General features: G+C 43.7%; 1 protein-coding gene across 3 annotated transcripts in view; it reads right to left on the bottom strand.

The window, feature by feature from the left end:
- The window catches only part of mctp2a (multiple C2 domains, transmembrane 2a), a 52,734-nt gene that overhangs the window by 10,769 nt on the left and 23,326 nt on the right, over positions 1 to 18,639 (bottom strand). For all 3 annotated transcript variants that reach the window (XM_061678287.1, XM_061678288.1, XM_061678290.1), the window contains 2 exons: positions 5,216 to 5,335; positions 3,539 to 3,580 (listed from right to left, as the gene is read on the bottom strand). In XM_061678287.1, the coding sequence (XP_061534271.1) occupies positions 3,539 to 3,580; positions 5,216 to 5,335 (162 nt within the window). The remainder of the gene's footprint in view (positions 1 to 3,538; positions 3,581 to 5,215; positions 5,336 to 18,639) is intronic.

Raw genomic sequence — 18,639 nt, 5'->3', positions numbered from 1 at the left:
CTTTTTTTCATAACTTGATGCTGTATGTAAATTTCTTTCCTCTCATCTGAATTATTTTTACACAGCTTGTTCTTTGGATTATATGGAATATTATCGTTTGCTGCTTTAACCAACAAATTTCCCCACTGTGGGATCAATAAAGTCTCTTCTTCTGCACTGTGAGGCATCAACTGGTTAAAGTGACCCCAAAAAAAGGAGATCTGCGATGTGTGAAATTGTTATATTACATATAATATACTGTATAATAAGTGCAAACATTCCCAATACAACGATGGCAGGTAGGAATAAAAAGCAAAAGCATCTGCTTTCATATGTGAAAGAAAGAAAACAGACAAGTAGATATCCTCTGAAGTATAAATAAATAGGTGGCACTCTGAAGATTATCATTATTCATTTCCTTTCACACACACAAAAAAAAAAAAGAAATCATGAAATGATCCATCTCCTTGGTGGCAAGTCATACTTTCCACTTTTTCCCCATCAAATTTAAATAAAACAAACAAAAGACATTCGTGTGCGTGTGCGTGTGTGGGAGGGGGGGGGGGGGGGTCATTTAGACTTCATTTAATTCGAATAAGCAGTGCCAAGTAGGATTCTTGACAATCATGAGGAGCACCAGAGGTGGCAAGAGTACTCTGTACTTGAGTAGAAGTACAGATACTTAAAGTACCAGTAAAAAATAAGACTCTGAAATGTACATAAGTACAAACAAAATGGTGTCTATCAATAATAAACAATACGCGCTTTGATAACTTGGCACAATGAAAACAATTTTTTTTTCATTAACTTCCTTAGTGTTCGAATAGAGAAGAAAAAACATGACGCAACGTCGCATATTGTTAAGAGCTTGATTACCTTGGCTCAACTTTTTGGGCACCAAAACAACGTGTTCCCATAGCTTTACTTAACGTGAACTGAGCAAAAAAAAAGCGTAAGCAGAAAAAATATATTTTAATTGTGTTTTTTTTTCTTCAGCTTTTGAACACCAGACACTGGCGGTTGTTAGGCTGGCACAATACAACGCATTCGCAGTGAATCATTCGTGTAGCCGAGAACATCCATCAATTCTCTTAAATAAGGCAATGGATGGGGAATATCTTGCTTCTCTGAATCTTTTGCTGTCCTTGTTAATGCTCTCTAATTGATGTTCCTCATTGGCACTGCTGTCCTTGTTTTGTCCACCTTAGAAGACCCCAAGATCCCGAGGGTTGACTTTCCCACTCTAGTTACATCGTTTTAGTTTTCTGACGAAGTAAGAAGTAGAAAGCAAAGCTAGTTATTTTAAAATGTAGGGAGTAAAAGCAAAGTCATCCGAAAAAGAAAATACTCAAGTAAAGTACAGATACCTGAAGTATTTAACGAAGTACAAATACTGGTACTTCCCACCACCGAGGAGCAAATACAAGCAGATCAATTAAGCTCAAATGTGTTCAGAAAGCAGTCGTCGTGGGACTGGATGCTCCAGATGATGGACATGGACAGTCTGGTTCCTCGCGGTTGAGTGATGGAGCAACTGAGCAACCCACCCCGCCCCCACCCTCACACCCCACACCCCCAGCCCAGTCTAGCACCCCAACAACCATCACCTCTGCCCCCCACCCCCCTTTAACTTCCCTCTGGGAGCGAGTGGAGCCCCAGACCAGCTCCCAGCCCGTTTCATCTTCCCCTGTTGAGTTCTATTGGAGATCTATGGACTGGTTTTGCCTCTCTTGTTTCTTTGTGTTATGATTAAATAGCGTCTGTGTGCACAATTGATACCTCAGGCCAAAGGGAAGTCACTTTGCCCACACATAATTTGTAAGCTGTTTCTTCCCACCCCTGAGGACAGATTTGTTCACAGGCCGAGGATCTGTTGTGTATTATCCTGCCGTAACACTGCGTTCGCCTTTCGTCTCTCTTTAGCGTCATGCCTTCGTGTTCCCGTGGTTCACATATTTCCATCCTCGGGGGGAAAGAAGGGGGAATAAAAAACATATTTTGGGTGGTAATCGCAACCTCCTTACGGGGGAAGAGAAGCCCGTATTTCGCATGTTCGCGGAGGGGCTTTGAAGCCGTCAAACTTAAAACTGATCACTCTTTAACCCCAAATATTTTAACGGCAGACTTTGATAGGAGGTGTAAAGCGACACGGGCTTGATCTCGCCGAGCGATATCGCGCTCAAGTGACAGCGCAGACCATAACACCACTTTCAAATAAGCCACTTTAAATTAAAGCTGACAGCTTAAAACAAACACGGGCTGCTGCTTAATTAGTAAATGAAAGGAGATATTTCATTTTTTTCCTCTCACAGTGTGCGAAAAGGCTTTGGGAAGCTCATGCAAAGGGGAAAAAAAACATTTCAGAGAGCTTTAAGATGAGAGGGAGACGCTCGCATCGGCATTTCTTCGATTAAACTACAAAGACCTTGATCATAAGCAGAGGTTCAAGGTGAAGACAAATGTAATAAATATCCTCTGAAGCGTTGCTATTACATTAATTGCACTGCGTCAATCTTGTCACAGAGCTATATAAAAAAAAACAACTATTTTTAGTGCTGCTTTCTGTTAACTTTTGTGTGTGTGTGCAGACATATCATGCAAGTTTCATCATCCTTGCAGACAGGATGTGCTGGTATATGTCCCCCCCCCCCCCCCCCCCCTTTTCTCCCTCGTAGCCTGCGGTCATCACAACAGAATATATTGAGCGCATTATGGATATGAATGCCAGGCCTAGACGCGAGGCGCAAGGGTCAGCGCTTGCAGGCTTTACGTTAGGTTCGCACTTCATTGCCATAAAGCAATAATGCATATCCCTGTTAACTGTCCCTTCCTTACACCAAACGCGGGGGATGAGTGTAATTGAATATGGTGTTCCGTGGCATGGGGGAGAAGTCAAAATTTTCAGGCTCTTTAAACATTTCCTGTTGTTTTAGTTTTCCTGCAGACAGTAATAAAGATGCATTACGATTTTTCGCACCAAGTGAACAAGTGGAAGTGGCTCGTAAGCCTTTTGGGCAAAAACACAAGTTTTACAGCTACACTGGGAGTAAATTTCACCCGCTACTATTCCATTTAGACTCTAAAATCTAATTCCATCCAGAAAATGTGTTTTAAAATGCTGGAAAATGTGAATATGTCTTCTGTAAAAAGGGTTTCTGGACCTTTGCGGATTTATTGAAGAGACATTGAATACTGTAAGGTATGTTTTGTCATGTCATTTTTAAATACTGAGCAAGGAAAGATTTTTGATATTTGATAATGTGAATGGCCAATGTAATCAAAGGCAAGAATCTCTACAGATTATCCTGACCGATTATCTTGTGGTGTGGGCTGTGTTAAGAGTGATATTTTTCTAGTCATGTTTACAGAATGTCTACATGTGAAACTTTTCACAACAACATATTTTGATGCAGCTATTAATGATAAAAAGACGTTCCTTAAAGCAGAAAGTTAGATTTATAGGTAAACATTAGAAAATGTGGCTGGATTATTTGTAAAACCCTGAAACATACCACCAAAACACATTATCCTTTCAAAAATGCCCGACCAGATAAAATACCTTCTCGTCGTCCTCGTCATCCTCACCCGTGCTCATGTTCACCTGGGAGAAAATAAAAGGGCAGAGAGAGATTCAAGTGAATGGGGCATTTGTGGGACGGAAGCAGTTTTAACAAACACCTCGTAATGAAATTTCCTTTGAGTACATTCACCCCTATTGGGAGGATCTTGTTTCCATAGAGATGGCATCGTGAGGTGACCTCACACAAAAGGAAGAGGTGAAAGAGAGCTTCACGCGAGCACTGTCACACCAAAGCAATCTCATTTCGCCGCAACGTAAGCACACAAAAAACGGGGTGAAAAAAAAAAACAACATTTAATTTGGATGTTGTTGCCGATATCCCTTTATATCAAGTCATCCCTGACCCTGCTGCGACATTGCCTGAGAACAGGGCTTTTGTCATTGCCAGCCGGAGGGGTTACGAGAGGGTCTCGGCAACTGGATGTGGAGGGTGAGCCCGGGCTTTAACATTGCCCAGGGACGCAACCTCTGCTTGCAACTGCAAACACTCTCTCGGCTGAGAGGGCATCACTTTGGGGACGATGTGAGAGCAGGCCAGGCTTCTGGCGGGGCTGGTAGTCGGAAGTGTGAACAGCATTAACCTTCGGAGGGATGTGTAGGACAAACAGTTAGAGAACGCCAGCTCACCCGCTTAAAGGATAAGTGGGAGAAAATGGTTGGATGGATGGATCTGAGCATTTGTTAACATTTATTTAATTAATTAATTTATTTTAGTATTTGCATTTATACGCTCTCAAAACCTTTTTGTCAGGTAACTTTTTGTCCATTTTATGTTTTTAAAAAAAAAAAAAAAAAAGTGAACTCACGCATTCCCAGACTTACCGTGTTCTTCTGGGTTTAGTATAATTTTATTTTACAGTCGTCTTCAGAAGGTTGAGTCTCCAAAATAAATGCTGTTGTCGTATGAACAAGTGAACAAAACATGTTGTGCATTCTCCACTGTTCAGTCTGAACATTGACTTGCCTGGTCTAAAATTCTCAATTTATTGCCCCTGAAGAAGGCCTTTGTTCTTTTGGCAGCGTGTTTTTTTTTATCATGATCTTGCTGCATGATTAAGGATTTCCTCAGCAGTTTGGTTGCACCTTTTTTGAACTTGTCCGGCAAAATGTTTCTGTAGTGTCCTAACCCCAAACTTTATCCTTGCTATCACATTGGCAAAGGTTCTTTAGCTCATCAGTCTAAAAAAACAGAAATTTTGAGTCTCTTCTCTGCACTCCCCCACCCCCGCAAATTATGGTTCCTGTGTCTTTTAGACGATGTTAAAATGGCCGTTCCTATCTCAACGTGAATCTGAACATTGATGACACATTTCTGCATGATCTCAATGTGCCTCTTTTCGTGCTTTCTCTCCCTCCGTCCACTCAGTATAACACCCAGCGGGCTTAATTTGAACTTGTTGCACTGCTTTTTTCTGTTTTGAATTACCGACAACCCACACACGAGACTGACACTTTCCCTACCCACACTTTAACTATAATTCAAGTAAATGATGTCAAACTTCCCACTTTTCAAATCGGATGCCAGCGCTGACAGATACTGCTGGTATTAAGTCTAAAGACAGACTTGTAATAATATATAAATGACAGATTGTGTAGGTTTCAGTGTCTTCATAGTATAAGGTTACTTATGCAAACTGCAATGTCAATTTCACTCACAAGGTCCTGGTTGGAGTTGCCGTTTCTGCCACGGAGCTGAAAGTAGTTCCAGCCGATGAGAAGGAGCAGGAAGAGGGGAAGCATGAAGAGCTCCCAGTGCCATACTGTCACAAGGAAGATCTGAAGAGACAGCACAGGACATAAGTGACATACCGTAGCTCATCATAGTCAAACAATTTCAAAATCCCCTCACGGACGTACTTAAAATTAATTCTAAAATTGATTTAAGCGCAGTCGAAATCACTGGAAAAAAACTACTACAGACTGTAAAGCCTTTTGAGAGTTTGGCAACAGATTACGTCTGAAGATTCAAGGGACAACTTTTTAATACGTCCAAATCCTATTTATACACATGGCGATAGCACTGCGCCGGCAGAGAGCTCTCTTGCTGAACAGAAAGTATGACGGATAGGCGTGGTATGCCGTCTTTTTGAAACAGCACGTCAAATCCTCTTAGAATCTGAGGAGGTCTGACGAGGCACATATGGCAACCAGAGGAGCATTTGCAGCGTTTACCCCGATTGGCGGCGATGATACTGACCCCCGGTAGAAATAAGGCGGATCATGCCGAATGGGTAATCCCTTATAATTCTGTAAAGGAGTGATGCACGAAACGCTACTGCATTTCACAGCGGAGTGCTAATTGGATGGTTGCTTTTAAAGCCACTTAGTGACAGTCTAATGAGTCTGCCTACAACCCAAATGATCGGGAGCATGTGAAAAAGGATTTCACCAGCAGCTTGACAGGGAGGAGGTGGGAAAAAATGGCCCCCATATTAAGTTGAAGCTTAAATAAGCGTGACTTCGCTCCTATGTATATGTATTCATTTACGATTACTTTGCCATACTGACAATCGGGGCCGCAGATCAGCATTTTCCTGCCCTTGGGATTGGGATCAGGGCTAATTGTCAGATGTCACCGATTGCAAAAAATTTTTCAATACAGTTCAACTACAGAGACCCTTCGCCACACACCTAGCGATTGAGCACCACACATCAAATGACAGGCTGCAACGGAAAAAAAACGGCGACCCTGTATAGGGTTTTGATTCTCCACATACAATATACTGTATTTTTTCATTATTATTATTTTTTAAATAATCGAACCACAAAAACATGGCTTGATTGTATAGGAAGAAGCGGATGGTCATAAAGAAGAGGAAGTGTGTGCAAATAAGGAGAGAGTGAGAATATTTGGAGGCTGCTGGCAATAATCTATCCAGTCACGGGTAAATATGAAATTATAAATATAGTTGAGTAATATAAAACACTATATATATATATATATATATATATATTTTTTTTTTTTAATGTTGGAGGAAACCAGTGTACCCAGATTCAAACCCGGAATCTCAGAACTGTGAGGCTGATGTGCTAACCGCTACCACGTTTGTCCTGGAGCCTCCAACAGCTGACTTTGGGCGAGAGACGGAGTACACTATGGGCTGGTTGCCATCTAATCACGGCACAATTAAACAAACAACCATTTATGTTCACTTTCACACCTATGGACAATATATAGTCTTCAATGAATCTAACATGTTTTTGGCGTAAGACCTTATAGAAAATCAATCACATTAAAAAACACTGTCTTCCATAAAAGGGAAAGTGTTAAAAAGGTGTTAATTTTTTTTACAAACTAGTTTATTTCCTAGCAATGACTGCTAGACCCCATACCCGTGCAATGCTAGCACCTTAAAGCGAGAAGATAACAACAGGCTCACAAGAGCTGGAGGCTGTTTGACGAGTGAACAATATGTTTGCGTGAAAGCCTGAGACAGGACGTGAAACACGGAGCGAACGAGCGAGAAAGAGCTCGGGGGCCTCGGTATAGCGGGGCCCCGCAAACAACAGACTGCTTGTGTCACAGTCACCACGTGCGGCGCGTGTACACGTTGGTTCCCGGGGGCCAGTCTACCTTGTGCCGCACCAGGACTCAGGGAACAGTGAGTCATGCAGACAAACGCCCCCGAGCCTCTCCACTGCACCACTTAGTATGCTTTGACAGAACGGTAGGTGAGCTGAGACGACTACAATGAATCCCCGCTATTTGCAGGGGGATAGCGAAAGAGCCTGCTGTGAGAAGTGAAAAAAATACAAATAATTTACACACACCCAAAAAAAAAAAAAAAACTAAACTAACTAAAAACTTTTAAATTGCCTATATTAATAGTTTAAACCAGTGATTCTCACAGTGTGGTATGGGCACCACTAGTGTTATGCAGGATCCCTATAGTGGTACGTGAAAGAGTTACTGACGAACTACAGTTCAGTTGTATTTAAACGTTTATGCATCATGATGAATTCACTGTAGCTCCTCCTGGTGTGTGCATCTTGGCCACTGGGGGGCAGTATAATAGAGTAATGGAGACAAAAATGAAGAAGCGTTTCACTCTGTGACTGCCAGTGACTCATCAATCGGCAATAATATGAATTGGATAAAGGATAAATAATATATAGCTGTTCAGTGTTGTTATATTGTCTGGCTATATGTGTTGCTGTACCGTTTCTCTTCAAATATATGTTCCTAACAACGCCCAATTGATGCTGTTCGTTAGGCCGTCTATGGTGCTTCCAATTATGCGTTTGCATTAAGCTAGCGGACTTAAAGGCAAAGTTAGGTAGTTTTTTTTAATTACAGAAGGTGTAATTCTCTTTGTTTGATGTTTAGTTTGACAGTAAACTTCAATTGGGAGTGGCATTAAACAGCTAGAAATCTCTTTTTGGAAAATTGTTCACTATCTGCCAAACTGAAGCTTGTTCAGAAGTGAGCTGAAAAGAGTTCACTGCTTCCATACATCACATTTGTTTTGCTCGCAAGTCAAGGCAAAAAACTCATCTGAAAAACAGCTCACATCTCATAAATCTCATACATCTGGTCACTCATATCACAAGGCACCAGTGTAGTTGAATTCACAAATTGGTGGGGGTTCACTATACAGGGACGAGGTTCACAAATAGACAGTATGCTGTTGTTATTGTTATAATAGTTCATTTGCATTACAACGACAAACTAGCACAAGTGGGGGGTAAGAGTAAAAAAAAAAATACAAATAAAAAATATATAAGGTAAACTATGAATATGCATGGAGGCACCATTATGAATAACCTGCGTCATGTGTTGTCACCTTGGCTCCCGTGAGACACTTGGAGAGCAATGCTCACCCCCTCGGCCCCCGTGAGGAATTCAGCTGGCTTGGCCGACTGGTAGCTTGTCATTTTTCACCCATATTGCCATTATAAAAAAATGGACAAGGGGAGGAAGGGAAAAGTGACACGAGCCCAGCAGGATTGTCGCAGCTCCTTGCCCTCGCCTGGCGAAAGCTGCTGCATTAACCACAAAAACTCTAATTGCTCGGCCGCCGTCTTCCGGCGGGAGTCAACAGAGGGAGCCAATTCATTTCCGGCCGAAGGGGGGAGAGAATCTGTCACAGGTATTCATAATCGCAGTTGCAAATTTCTGCTTGCCGCGTTCCGGCTCAGCGGACAAGATAAAAGCCTACAGGAAGACAATGCCTGGTGTCGGGAGAAATGTGAACACCTAAATGAGGGTATAAACCAAAACTGTCAGACATATCGCTTCCATTTCTCCCTCACCGGTGTACAAGCTTTCTTTGGGAGGAAAAGTGAAACATCTGGGTGGGAAAAAAAAAAAACTTCACTCAGGTGCTGCCGATGTCAAGTATCCCAAAGTAATTAGCAAAAGCAAAAGTGTTACCCCCCCCCCCCCCCCCCCCCCACACACACACACACACACACACAATGTCTCCTCACATCCTCCAGAGTCTGCCCCCACCCCCCACTACTAGAATGGAGACGGGACTAATTCCCCCCAACTAAGTGGCTTGTGTTGTATTAGGAAGTGGCTGAGTGATTAAAGGACACGTTGGACAAAGTGCAACTGTAAATCTGTATAAAAATAATCAGTGCTTTAATTGCCGTCAAAGACGAGCGTAGGCGCTTTTTTCCACTCCCTCCCCACCTTCCTTCCATCAACAAATTGCACGCAGTGAGCAAAACCGCAACCTTTCGAAACACGACAGATGCGTTAAATGCAACAGACGAAACATTGGGAGGAACGGCCCCCCCCTATCAGAACCCGAGTGGTGGCTCTGTTATTGGACTTCTGTGCTCATCACGGATTGTCCATAACGAACACCATGTTCAAGCATAAGGGTGTCCACACGTGCACTTGGCACCAGGACACCATAGGTCGCAGCTCGACGATCGACTTTGTGGTCGTGTCATCGGACTTGTGGCCACATGTCTTGGACACTCTCGTGAAGAGAGGTGCGGAGATGTCAACTGATCACCACCTGGTGGTGAGTTGGCTCCAATGCCAGTCCGACGTGGCAGGCCCAAACGTATTGTGAGGGTCTGCTGGGAACGTCTGGCAGAAGCCCCTGTCAGAAGGAGTTTCAACTCCCATCTCTGACAGAACATTGCTCACGTTCCGGGGGAGGCGGGGAACATAGAGTCCGAGTGGACCATGTTCCCCGCCTCCATTGCTGAGGCGGCTAACCGGAGCTGTGGACGTAAGGTGGTCGGTGCCTGTCATGGCGGCAATCCCCGAACCCGTTGGTGGACACCAACGGTGAGGGATCCTGTCAAGCTGAAGAAGCAGTCCTATCGGGCCTTTTTGGCCTGTAAAACTCCTGAGGCAGCTGATGGGTACCGGCTGGCCAAGCAGAATGCAGCATTGGTGGTCGCTGAGGCAAAAACTCTGGTATGGGAGGAGTTCGTGAGGCCATGGAGAAAGAATTCCGGATGGCTTCGAGGAAATTCTGATCCACCATCCGACGTCTCAGGAGAGGAAAGCAGTGGACCCCCAACACTGTGTATAGTGTGGATGGGGCGCTGCTGACCTCGACTCAGGATGTTGTGAGTCGGTGGGGAGATGACTTTGAAGACCTCCTCAAATCCACCTACATGCCATCCCATGAGGAAGCAGAGTCTGGGCTCTCTGAGGCGGGCTCTCCTATCTCTGGGGTTGAGGTCACCGAGGTGGTTAAAAAGCCCCGGGGGTGGATGAGATTCGCCCGGACTTCCTATAGGCTCTGGATGTTGTGGGGCTGTCCTGGTTGACACGCCTCTGCAACATCATGTGGACATCGGGGACAGTGCCTCTGGATTGGCAGACTGAAGTGGTGGTCCCCCTTTTAAAGAAGGGGGACCGGAGGCTGTGTTCCAACTACAGGGGGATCACACTCCTCAGCCTCCCTGGTAAGGTCTATTCAGGGGTGCTGGAGAGGAGGGTCCATCCAGAAGTCGAATCTCAGATTCATGAGGAGCAATGTGACGTTCGACCATGTCCCTCGGGGAGTCCTGTGGGGGCTGCTTCGGGAGTATGGGGTACCGAACCCCGCGATGTGGGCTGTTCGGTCCCTGTACGACCGGAGTCAGAGTTTGGTCCGCATATCCGGCAGTAAGTCGGACTCGTTCCCGGTGAGGGTTGGACTCCGCCAAGGCTGCCCTTTGTCACCGATTCTGTTCATAACTTTTATGGCCAGAATTTCAAGGCGCAGCCAAGGCGTTGAGGGGGTCCGGTTTGGTGCCCTCAGTATTGCATCTCTGTTTTTTGCAGATGATGTGGTTCTGTTGGCTTCATCAAGCCGTGATCTCCAAATCTCACTGGAGCAGTTCGCAGCTGAGTGTGAAGCGGCTGGGATGAGAATCCGCACCTCCAAATCTGAGACCATGGTCCTCAGTCGGAAAAGGGTGGTGTGCCCTCTCCAGGTCGGAGATGAGATCCTGCCCCAAGTGGAGGAGTTCAAGTATCTTGGGGTCTTGTTCACGAGTGAGGAAAGAATGGAACGGGAGATCGACAGGCGGATCAGTGCAGCGTCTGCAGTGATGCGGACTTTGTATCGGTCCGTTGTGGTAAAGAAGGAGCTAAGCCGAAAGGCGAAGCTCTCAATTTACCGGTCGATCTACGTTCCTACCCTCACCTATGGTCACGAGCTGTGGGTCGTGACCGAAAGAACAAGATCCCTGATACAAGCGGCCGAAATTTGTTTCCTCTGCAGGGTGTCCGGGCTCTCCCTTAGAGATAGGGTGAGAAGCTCGGTCATCCGTGAGGATCTCAGAGTAGAGTCCCTCCTCCTCCACATCGAGAGGAGCCAGATGAGGTGGCTGGGGCATCTGATTCAGATGCCTCCCAGACGCCTCCCTGGTGAGGTGTTCTGGGCACGTCCCACCGGGAGGAGACCCCGGGGACGACCCAGGACACACTGGAGAGACTACGTCTTTTGGCTGGCCTGGGAACGCCTCGGGATCCCCCCGGAAGAGCTGGATGAAGTGGCTGTGGAGAGGGAAGTTTGGCCGTTGCTGCTAAAGCTACTACCCCGGCGACCTGACCTTGGATAAGCGGTAGAAAATGGATAGATGAAACAATGCGAGGAGATAAACGATGCCGTCGAGCACATGGCACAGGCAGCCAACACAAGGGTGGGCAAAGTATAGAGTTTTTACATACAGCCCGCTCCATTCTTCCATCCGCCTCACTGAACTGTTACATCAAGAGTCCAGTAATATATCTCACATTACTTTGGCCATTGTTTTCATAAAAACAGATCATTATAATGTATGTATTTCATTAAATAATTGGTTAATTGATTTATTATAAATTATATTAAAATAATTAAATAATTCAAATAAAAATTAAAAAGAATAATTTTGACCTAAAATAATCAACATTTATTCATTTAGTTAAATAGTTGCTGAATGAATGTTTATTTAATTCAATTTAATTAAGTATAAATAATATAATTTAAAAATAGTGTATTCTTAGTATTTATCATAACTATCATGATTTATAACAATATCAGTATTTATCTGATTACATAATTACAATTTGTTATTGAATTTATTCATCTATTTTTCATGTATTTTAATTCAAATTATTCAGAATTAAATTTATTATAAATAATACAATTTAAAAATGTGAATGAACTATTTTATATCTGTACTTGAACTTTAAAAAATAATAAATACATTTTAACCTCATCTTCAAATGACCTGACTATTAAAAATCAAATGTGGCCGTTGAGCACAAATGTTTACTCACCCCTGGGCAACAAACGACTTGCATTTGAAAAAGTGTTAGTGTATAAGTTAAGGAGGAGCGTCCCTACATTTAGGTTAAAAAATAGCTGCATGATTCCAAGCGGGGTGCCCGGGGAGGAGAAAAAAAAACAATGTATTAATACAATAATTAGCACGGAGAGGAGTATCTACTGTATACTGTGTATAATGGCGATGCACTCTCCGTAGCCACCTGTAAGCGCTGGGAGAAGAGGGCAAGCCTGGCCAGAACAAATCTGCGAGGGGGGTTAAGAACAGCCTGACAGAGTTGTTTATAGCGCCATTAATATGATTCCACTAAATGTACCGTGCAGAGACCCCCGCCCCCCTTCCCACAAATACTACCCTTTGCTTGGCCGCACGGAATTGGGCACCTAATAATAAAGCACTCAGCGATTAAAAAGTGTGAATAAAACAACTTAAAGCTGAGCAAGCACGGCGGTTGCAGTGCCACCCACGCTCTCCCGGGAGGGAGCGTGGGGGATAAAAGATCAACAAAAGGAACAAAGACATCCCGCAAAAGAGTTTCTGACATCCTGTAAATTGATTAACAAGAGGAAGAGGCAGGGGGGTGGTGAACAGTTTAGCCACGCTAGCTGACTGAGTGGCAGGCGTGGCAGCAGACTGGCAAATGCTTCCCTTTACAAGCTGGACTCCATAATACTTACGTATACAGTAAACCCCCACCTATTCATGGTCCGCTAGTCACAAATTTACGCATTTGCTTGGAGATCTGGGGAACCTATCCTTGGCTATTCGCTAAAAAAAAAAAAAAAAACTCACTTGTTTCGCATTTTCATGCTCCCAAAATGCCACAAGATAGCCCCAAAGCCCTGGCAAATAGGAAAGTAGCAATTGGTGGCAAGAAAGTATTGTTGAAGTGATACATCTGGACTGCCAAACCGACATCTTTGTATGTCAGGGATGACCTAAGTCTAGCCTGGGCTGTATTCTTAGTTAGTCTTCGCAGCATGTGCATGTAGACATTTTCAGCAAAAAACGGGTAGATTCCCCCCCACCCCAAAAAATAAAAAATAAATAATAAATATGCGTGCGTGAATAGGTGAATCCATAAATGCCGAACTGCGAATATGTGGGGGTCCACTGTGGTTGGGCATTGAAAGGCAAGGGCCAGCCTGTGTTGTTGTTGTTGTTTTTTTGGAAATTAATGACAATGAATCATTTTAAATGTCATGGTAGTGTGTGTACATAGCGGCACGGTAATCTCGTGATGAGCACGTTTGCTTCACAGTTGAGAAGTTCTGTGTACATGGACGCTAGGTTCGTGAAAGACTCGAAATTTTTCAAGGGGGCAGCACAGTATGTTCGTGGTAAATAAGTCTGCCTTGCAGTCTGGAGATCCCGGTTTGAATCTTCATTTGATGGGTGTGAATGCGAGTGTGATTGCTTGTTTGTCAATCTGAGAGATTTTAAAAATCAAATATGGCCCTTAAATTTAAAGTTTGTCCACCCCTGCTTTAATCATTGTTGGGTTTACAGTAGAACTATAAAGACAACATTTAAAGGATCAATTTGTCACTGCAGTGAAACAAATTGAAATGATTAGAAAAATTCAAAGAATCAAAAGGCACACGCACATGTCGCTGGTCTTGAAACCGAGGGCCGGTTGCCAGGGAGCGTCGGGGCTCCCAAACAGCTGTAAACGCAGAGCAATGAGACATGTAATGTGTGTTGAGCTCGGGCCAGAGCGGGGACAGGCTTTCAGGGGTGGGGCGGGGGGTGAAAGAGGGAGGGGGTGTCGGCAGCCAGGCGGAGGAAGTGCAGATAAGATTTCTCTTTGGGGCATGCAGAGAGAGTGTGTGGGCAGCTGCGGCGCTCTGAGCAAATTATTTCTGAATAAATATTTCACATACGCTCAGCTCATGTCGTATCGACTGAGGAGGAGGAGGAAGTGAAACATATAGTAGAGAGGCTCCTTTGTGAGAGTATGAAAAAGGGGAAAAAAATGCTTCTTTTCAGGTAGAGGTCAGTTGCACTTGGAATTTGATTTTCAAGTAATGAATGGACTCAACTGAAGTTTTTTTTTTTTTTTTTTTTTTTTTTTTGCAAATGGCTAATATGGTTTCTTGTCTGAACAAAATTTACCAAAGGTTTCTACGAGGGCTCACTAGCCCTGTCCTGTCGTATATTTTCATCACCGTTACAAATGAAAGGGCAAAGAGATCCACCACACTGCATGACTTAACAATAGAACAGGACAAGTACACACAAAAAAAAAAAAAAGTAAATAATAACACACACGGGTAGGTAGCAGTGACTTGCTCACTACTGTCCTGTCCCGTCTTGTCTTGTTTGTACTTGTTGCGTCCCTTCCTAAAAGAGTGTAGCATTGCCTTTCCACATGTAGCTCAAATCCACATCCTATGTAATGTTATTATTGATATGCTGTCATTGGCTATCCTCCTCTAACCTCTTTCTGTCTGACTGCATTTCCAATAAATATCAGTATCAATACAAATTGAAGCTGCAAGCAGATATGAATCAGACCCTCGCAACCACTTTTTCATGGCAAATCTCAGCCCAACCAAATGACCATCAAACTTTGACACCATTCTTCACAAGCATTTGATGGAGTAAGCAAAAAAGCTTGCCAATATAGAGTCGCCCATCTGTCTCGTATAACTGATTCCGATTGGTGATCATTTGGGCAATTTCCTCAGAAGTAGTGGTAGACTTTTTTTGTGCGTCCGATCATGATACACGTCCACAACATTTCACGTCGATTGGTGGAACTGGTTGCGGAGAGGTATTTTTTTCTAACTTTCTGCTACGCAGTGAGTTTTGTAACAATAACAGGGAGGTTGTCCGAGCGCTCCACTCTCCAGACATGACTAATGAATTTAGGATCAATCCAATTTAAACTAAGGCAACAGTTGGATTAAGCGTGGGTTAATTGATCATGCCCGGAGAGTGATGCACAAGGATGACGTCATAGAAAAGCGACTGTTGTCCCTCTCTGACGTTATATGCGTGTAGCAAAAGAAATAACGCAATACTCCACACATCAAAATAACAATATAACTGATAGGTTATATCACACGGTTTATTTTTTTATTTTTATTGCGCTACAATATTTATCGCTGTATCGTATAGCTCTAGGCCCAAGCGGACATATGTGCAAAAGTTCCTCTCTGGAACATTTTGAACTTCTCCGTAACAGTGGAGCATATGGAAACTGCCCATAACAAAATATATAAACATAAATATGCTTTGCAAATCCGATTGTTTAGCAAACTATCCTGTTGTACAGCAAAACTGTTATGGCATTAAAAAGCATACAGATCCACCACACCGCATAACAGACTTAGGGGGGGGGAAAAGGAACTAAATTTAGTCCTGATCAGTCATTGTCACTTACTTCAGGGCAATTAAAAATAAACCAATTTGTCCGACTTGTGCGGAGAAGATAAGAAAATGCTCGTAACGAAGTCTGCACAGTCTCTCCATCGACAAGCAAAGCATTAGCATGTGCTCCCAAGGGCCAGATCTGGATGCTGTCCCCCCCACCCCTCACCCTCCCTGCCTGTCTGACACATGCCAGGGCCACAGCAGCACCGGTTCGGCGGGGGCCGGTCAGCAGGGGGGGCCCGTAGTGCCTGTCAGCAACAGCCTAGCTGACCCCGCACTCGGGCGCTGGCCACTAGTGTTTAATCCGTGTCGGGTGCGTTAACACTGAGCGACCTCCTGGGTGACAGATCTGCCATGTGAGCCTTTCCCTCCTACCCAAAGAGTGGGGGTGGGGGAATGGCATGGACTCGCTGTCAGCTCCACTCACACGTACGTTAACACACCAGGGCATAGAGCCATCTCCTTGCCTTCCCACACTGGGGCGAGGGGTGGGTCAGCGCCTCAAGTGCCTGGGGTGAGATGTCCACTGTGGCCAGTAAGGTGGCGAGTAAGTCATTAAAATACGACACATGCGGTGGGGTTAAACACGAAGCATTCCTCCGTGAGGGGCAACTTGTAATAAATGTTTAAGGAAAATAAAAACAAGTGAGAGAAGCTCAGGCTCAAGTTTCTGTATTAATCTACAAGTAAACCTCCACCGGCTAAAAAACACACTATTCGCAGAGGTTAGGGACCCAGGCCTCGACGCAAATAATGTTTATAATTACCGATGCATTGTGAGCACGTTCCAGGCCGATCTAGAGAGACCTTTTTTTGTTTGTAGTTTTACCCCTCCAACATGTCTTAACGCCTTTAAAATTATTAAAAGACCAAAAAAAATAATAATAAAAAACATGAAAGCTTGAAAGCAAACAAATTGAAAGCAAATTGAGAGCCAAGGACCCCAATGGAAATAAGTCTGACTTTATTGAGCCATCCTTGACATCTATTTTTGTAATCCATGACATGTATAGTAAACTGATATCTTGAACAAACCAAACCAAAAGGAAAAAAAATATAGAAAATACTGTGCATTATGCATTGTCTGTGTACATGATTGTGGCTGAAGAGTGACTTGTGATGTCAGCAAGTCTGTGTGTGAGTCTCTTGGTGAGAGATGTGGCAGACATCAGCTGCCGCTTTAGTGTGCTCATTGTGTCTGTGCATCTTTCTGGTCTCCCGGCGTTCAATAAACAGCTAAAAAGTGCATTAGCGACTTTGGCTCTCCTTTCCCATTTATGAGGGCATTACAGTAAGTATACTGTAAAAAAATATTTTAAAAAAAGATCACTTTAAATCACGTCATAATAACTAACTTTGTAGAAAATAGAAAAACAAACAAAAAAAGACTGTTATTTAATGTTAACATAAAAATGTAAAAAAATAAATAAATAGAGACAAGCAAAACAATTAAACACACTTCCACTAGATGGCAGAAGGTCATTTCAGATATATATATCATTTCAGCACATATATATTTGGTGAATTGTTTTTGTTTGGTGGTGTACTGTAAGATTTTTCTCATATAAAATATGTGCCTTGGATCAATAAAGGTTGGGAAAGACTGGTGTAAATAAGCACCTGGCGCCGCTACGTGAGGAAATGTGGTTTATCGAGACTGATTTAACATGATGAATTATACTTTTAAAAGTCACAACAAATGAAATATGAGCGCTCTTCTATTTCACAGCCCTAATGAAGAGAAAACGTTGCTCCAATGAGGAAGGCCATGTTTCAAGGTTGCGCATGGCATTCTTTCAATCTCGAGAACTGTCTCCCTACACCGCCGTTGTAATACCCTGTTAAATCGGCAAGTACTGCAGGTGTATTGCTTAATAATTAAAAAATTACATTCTCCAAACAGCATGAGTGCACACACTTCACCGTCACGGCCGTCGCTGTTTTTTGTTCCCGCTAGACGCATTCCCACCGCACAGGCTGTGAGAACTCCCACAGCTCGGGGGGAGCTGGAGAGCGCAACCCCCACGGGAGTGAAGAGCGGCGCTCCTTTTGAGGCCTCCAACTTTTTTTTTTTTTGTCACCCCCCCCCCCCCCCCCCCCGAGAGAGAAAACAGATGCAAAGCAGAAACAAGGAGACGATTAACAGCCGAGCCGAGCCGCCGGACTCCCAAAGCCTCCACTTTTCAGGGACGGTGTTGACAAGAACAATTACCGCTGAGTCTGATTGCGTCTTTGATCTGGGGTGTTCTGGTTAATGGCCGCCGCTGCCAAGTGTTGTGCACAGGTGGTCACCCGAGACCCCCGGCAGGCCCGAGCTGAACCCTGCCCTTGCCTCAACGTCAATTATATCAGCAGTTGCCAGAGGTGGCAAACGGACTTGCACTCTGTAAGAACAAGTACAAATACTTGTGGAAAAGTACACGTACTGACTCAACTCCTTCACTTAAGTGAAAGCAAAAAAGTACAGACTCTGAAATGTACTTACAGTATGTACAAAGTAAAATTGTATTTTTAGTCAATTATATACAATACCCGTTTGGTGGCTATTACAGCCATGAAGATCAACTTTAAATGTTTTTTGTTTTTTAATTGTTAGCTAGCTCGACTTTCATGCGATCAAAACAAGTTCCCAATCGCAAAGCTTTGCTGACGTTGTAAACTAACAGAAATGCTACATTAGCTCATGAGAACTGAAAAAAATACACCTTCTATTTTTTCAAATGAGAGAATTTTTGAACAACAGGCTGGTACAAGACAACTCATACGTCACAAATCATTCTTGGCGCCAACAACATCAAACAATTCTCTTAAATACGTTTATGGGTGCGGAATATCTTGCTTCTCCGAATCTGTTGTATCATGGTCGTTAATGCGCCATGATTCAGGTTCCTCCATGTCGCCCCCCCCCCCCCCCTTACAATTCCCCAAGATCTCAATCACTCAATCAAGATCTCAACTGCAGATGACTTTAT

This window comes from Phycodurus eques, chromosome 5 (genome assembly GCF_024500275.1).
Source record: "Phycodurus eques isolate BA_2022a chromosome 5, UOR_Pequ_1.1, whole genome shotgun sequence".
NCBI lineage: Eukaryota > Metazoa > Chordata > Actinopteri > Syngnathiformes > Syngnathidae > Phycodurus > Phycodurus eques.
The sequence above is the reverse complement of the archived record's forward strand: the minus strand, read 5'-3'. Positions and strand labels throughout refer to the sequence as shown.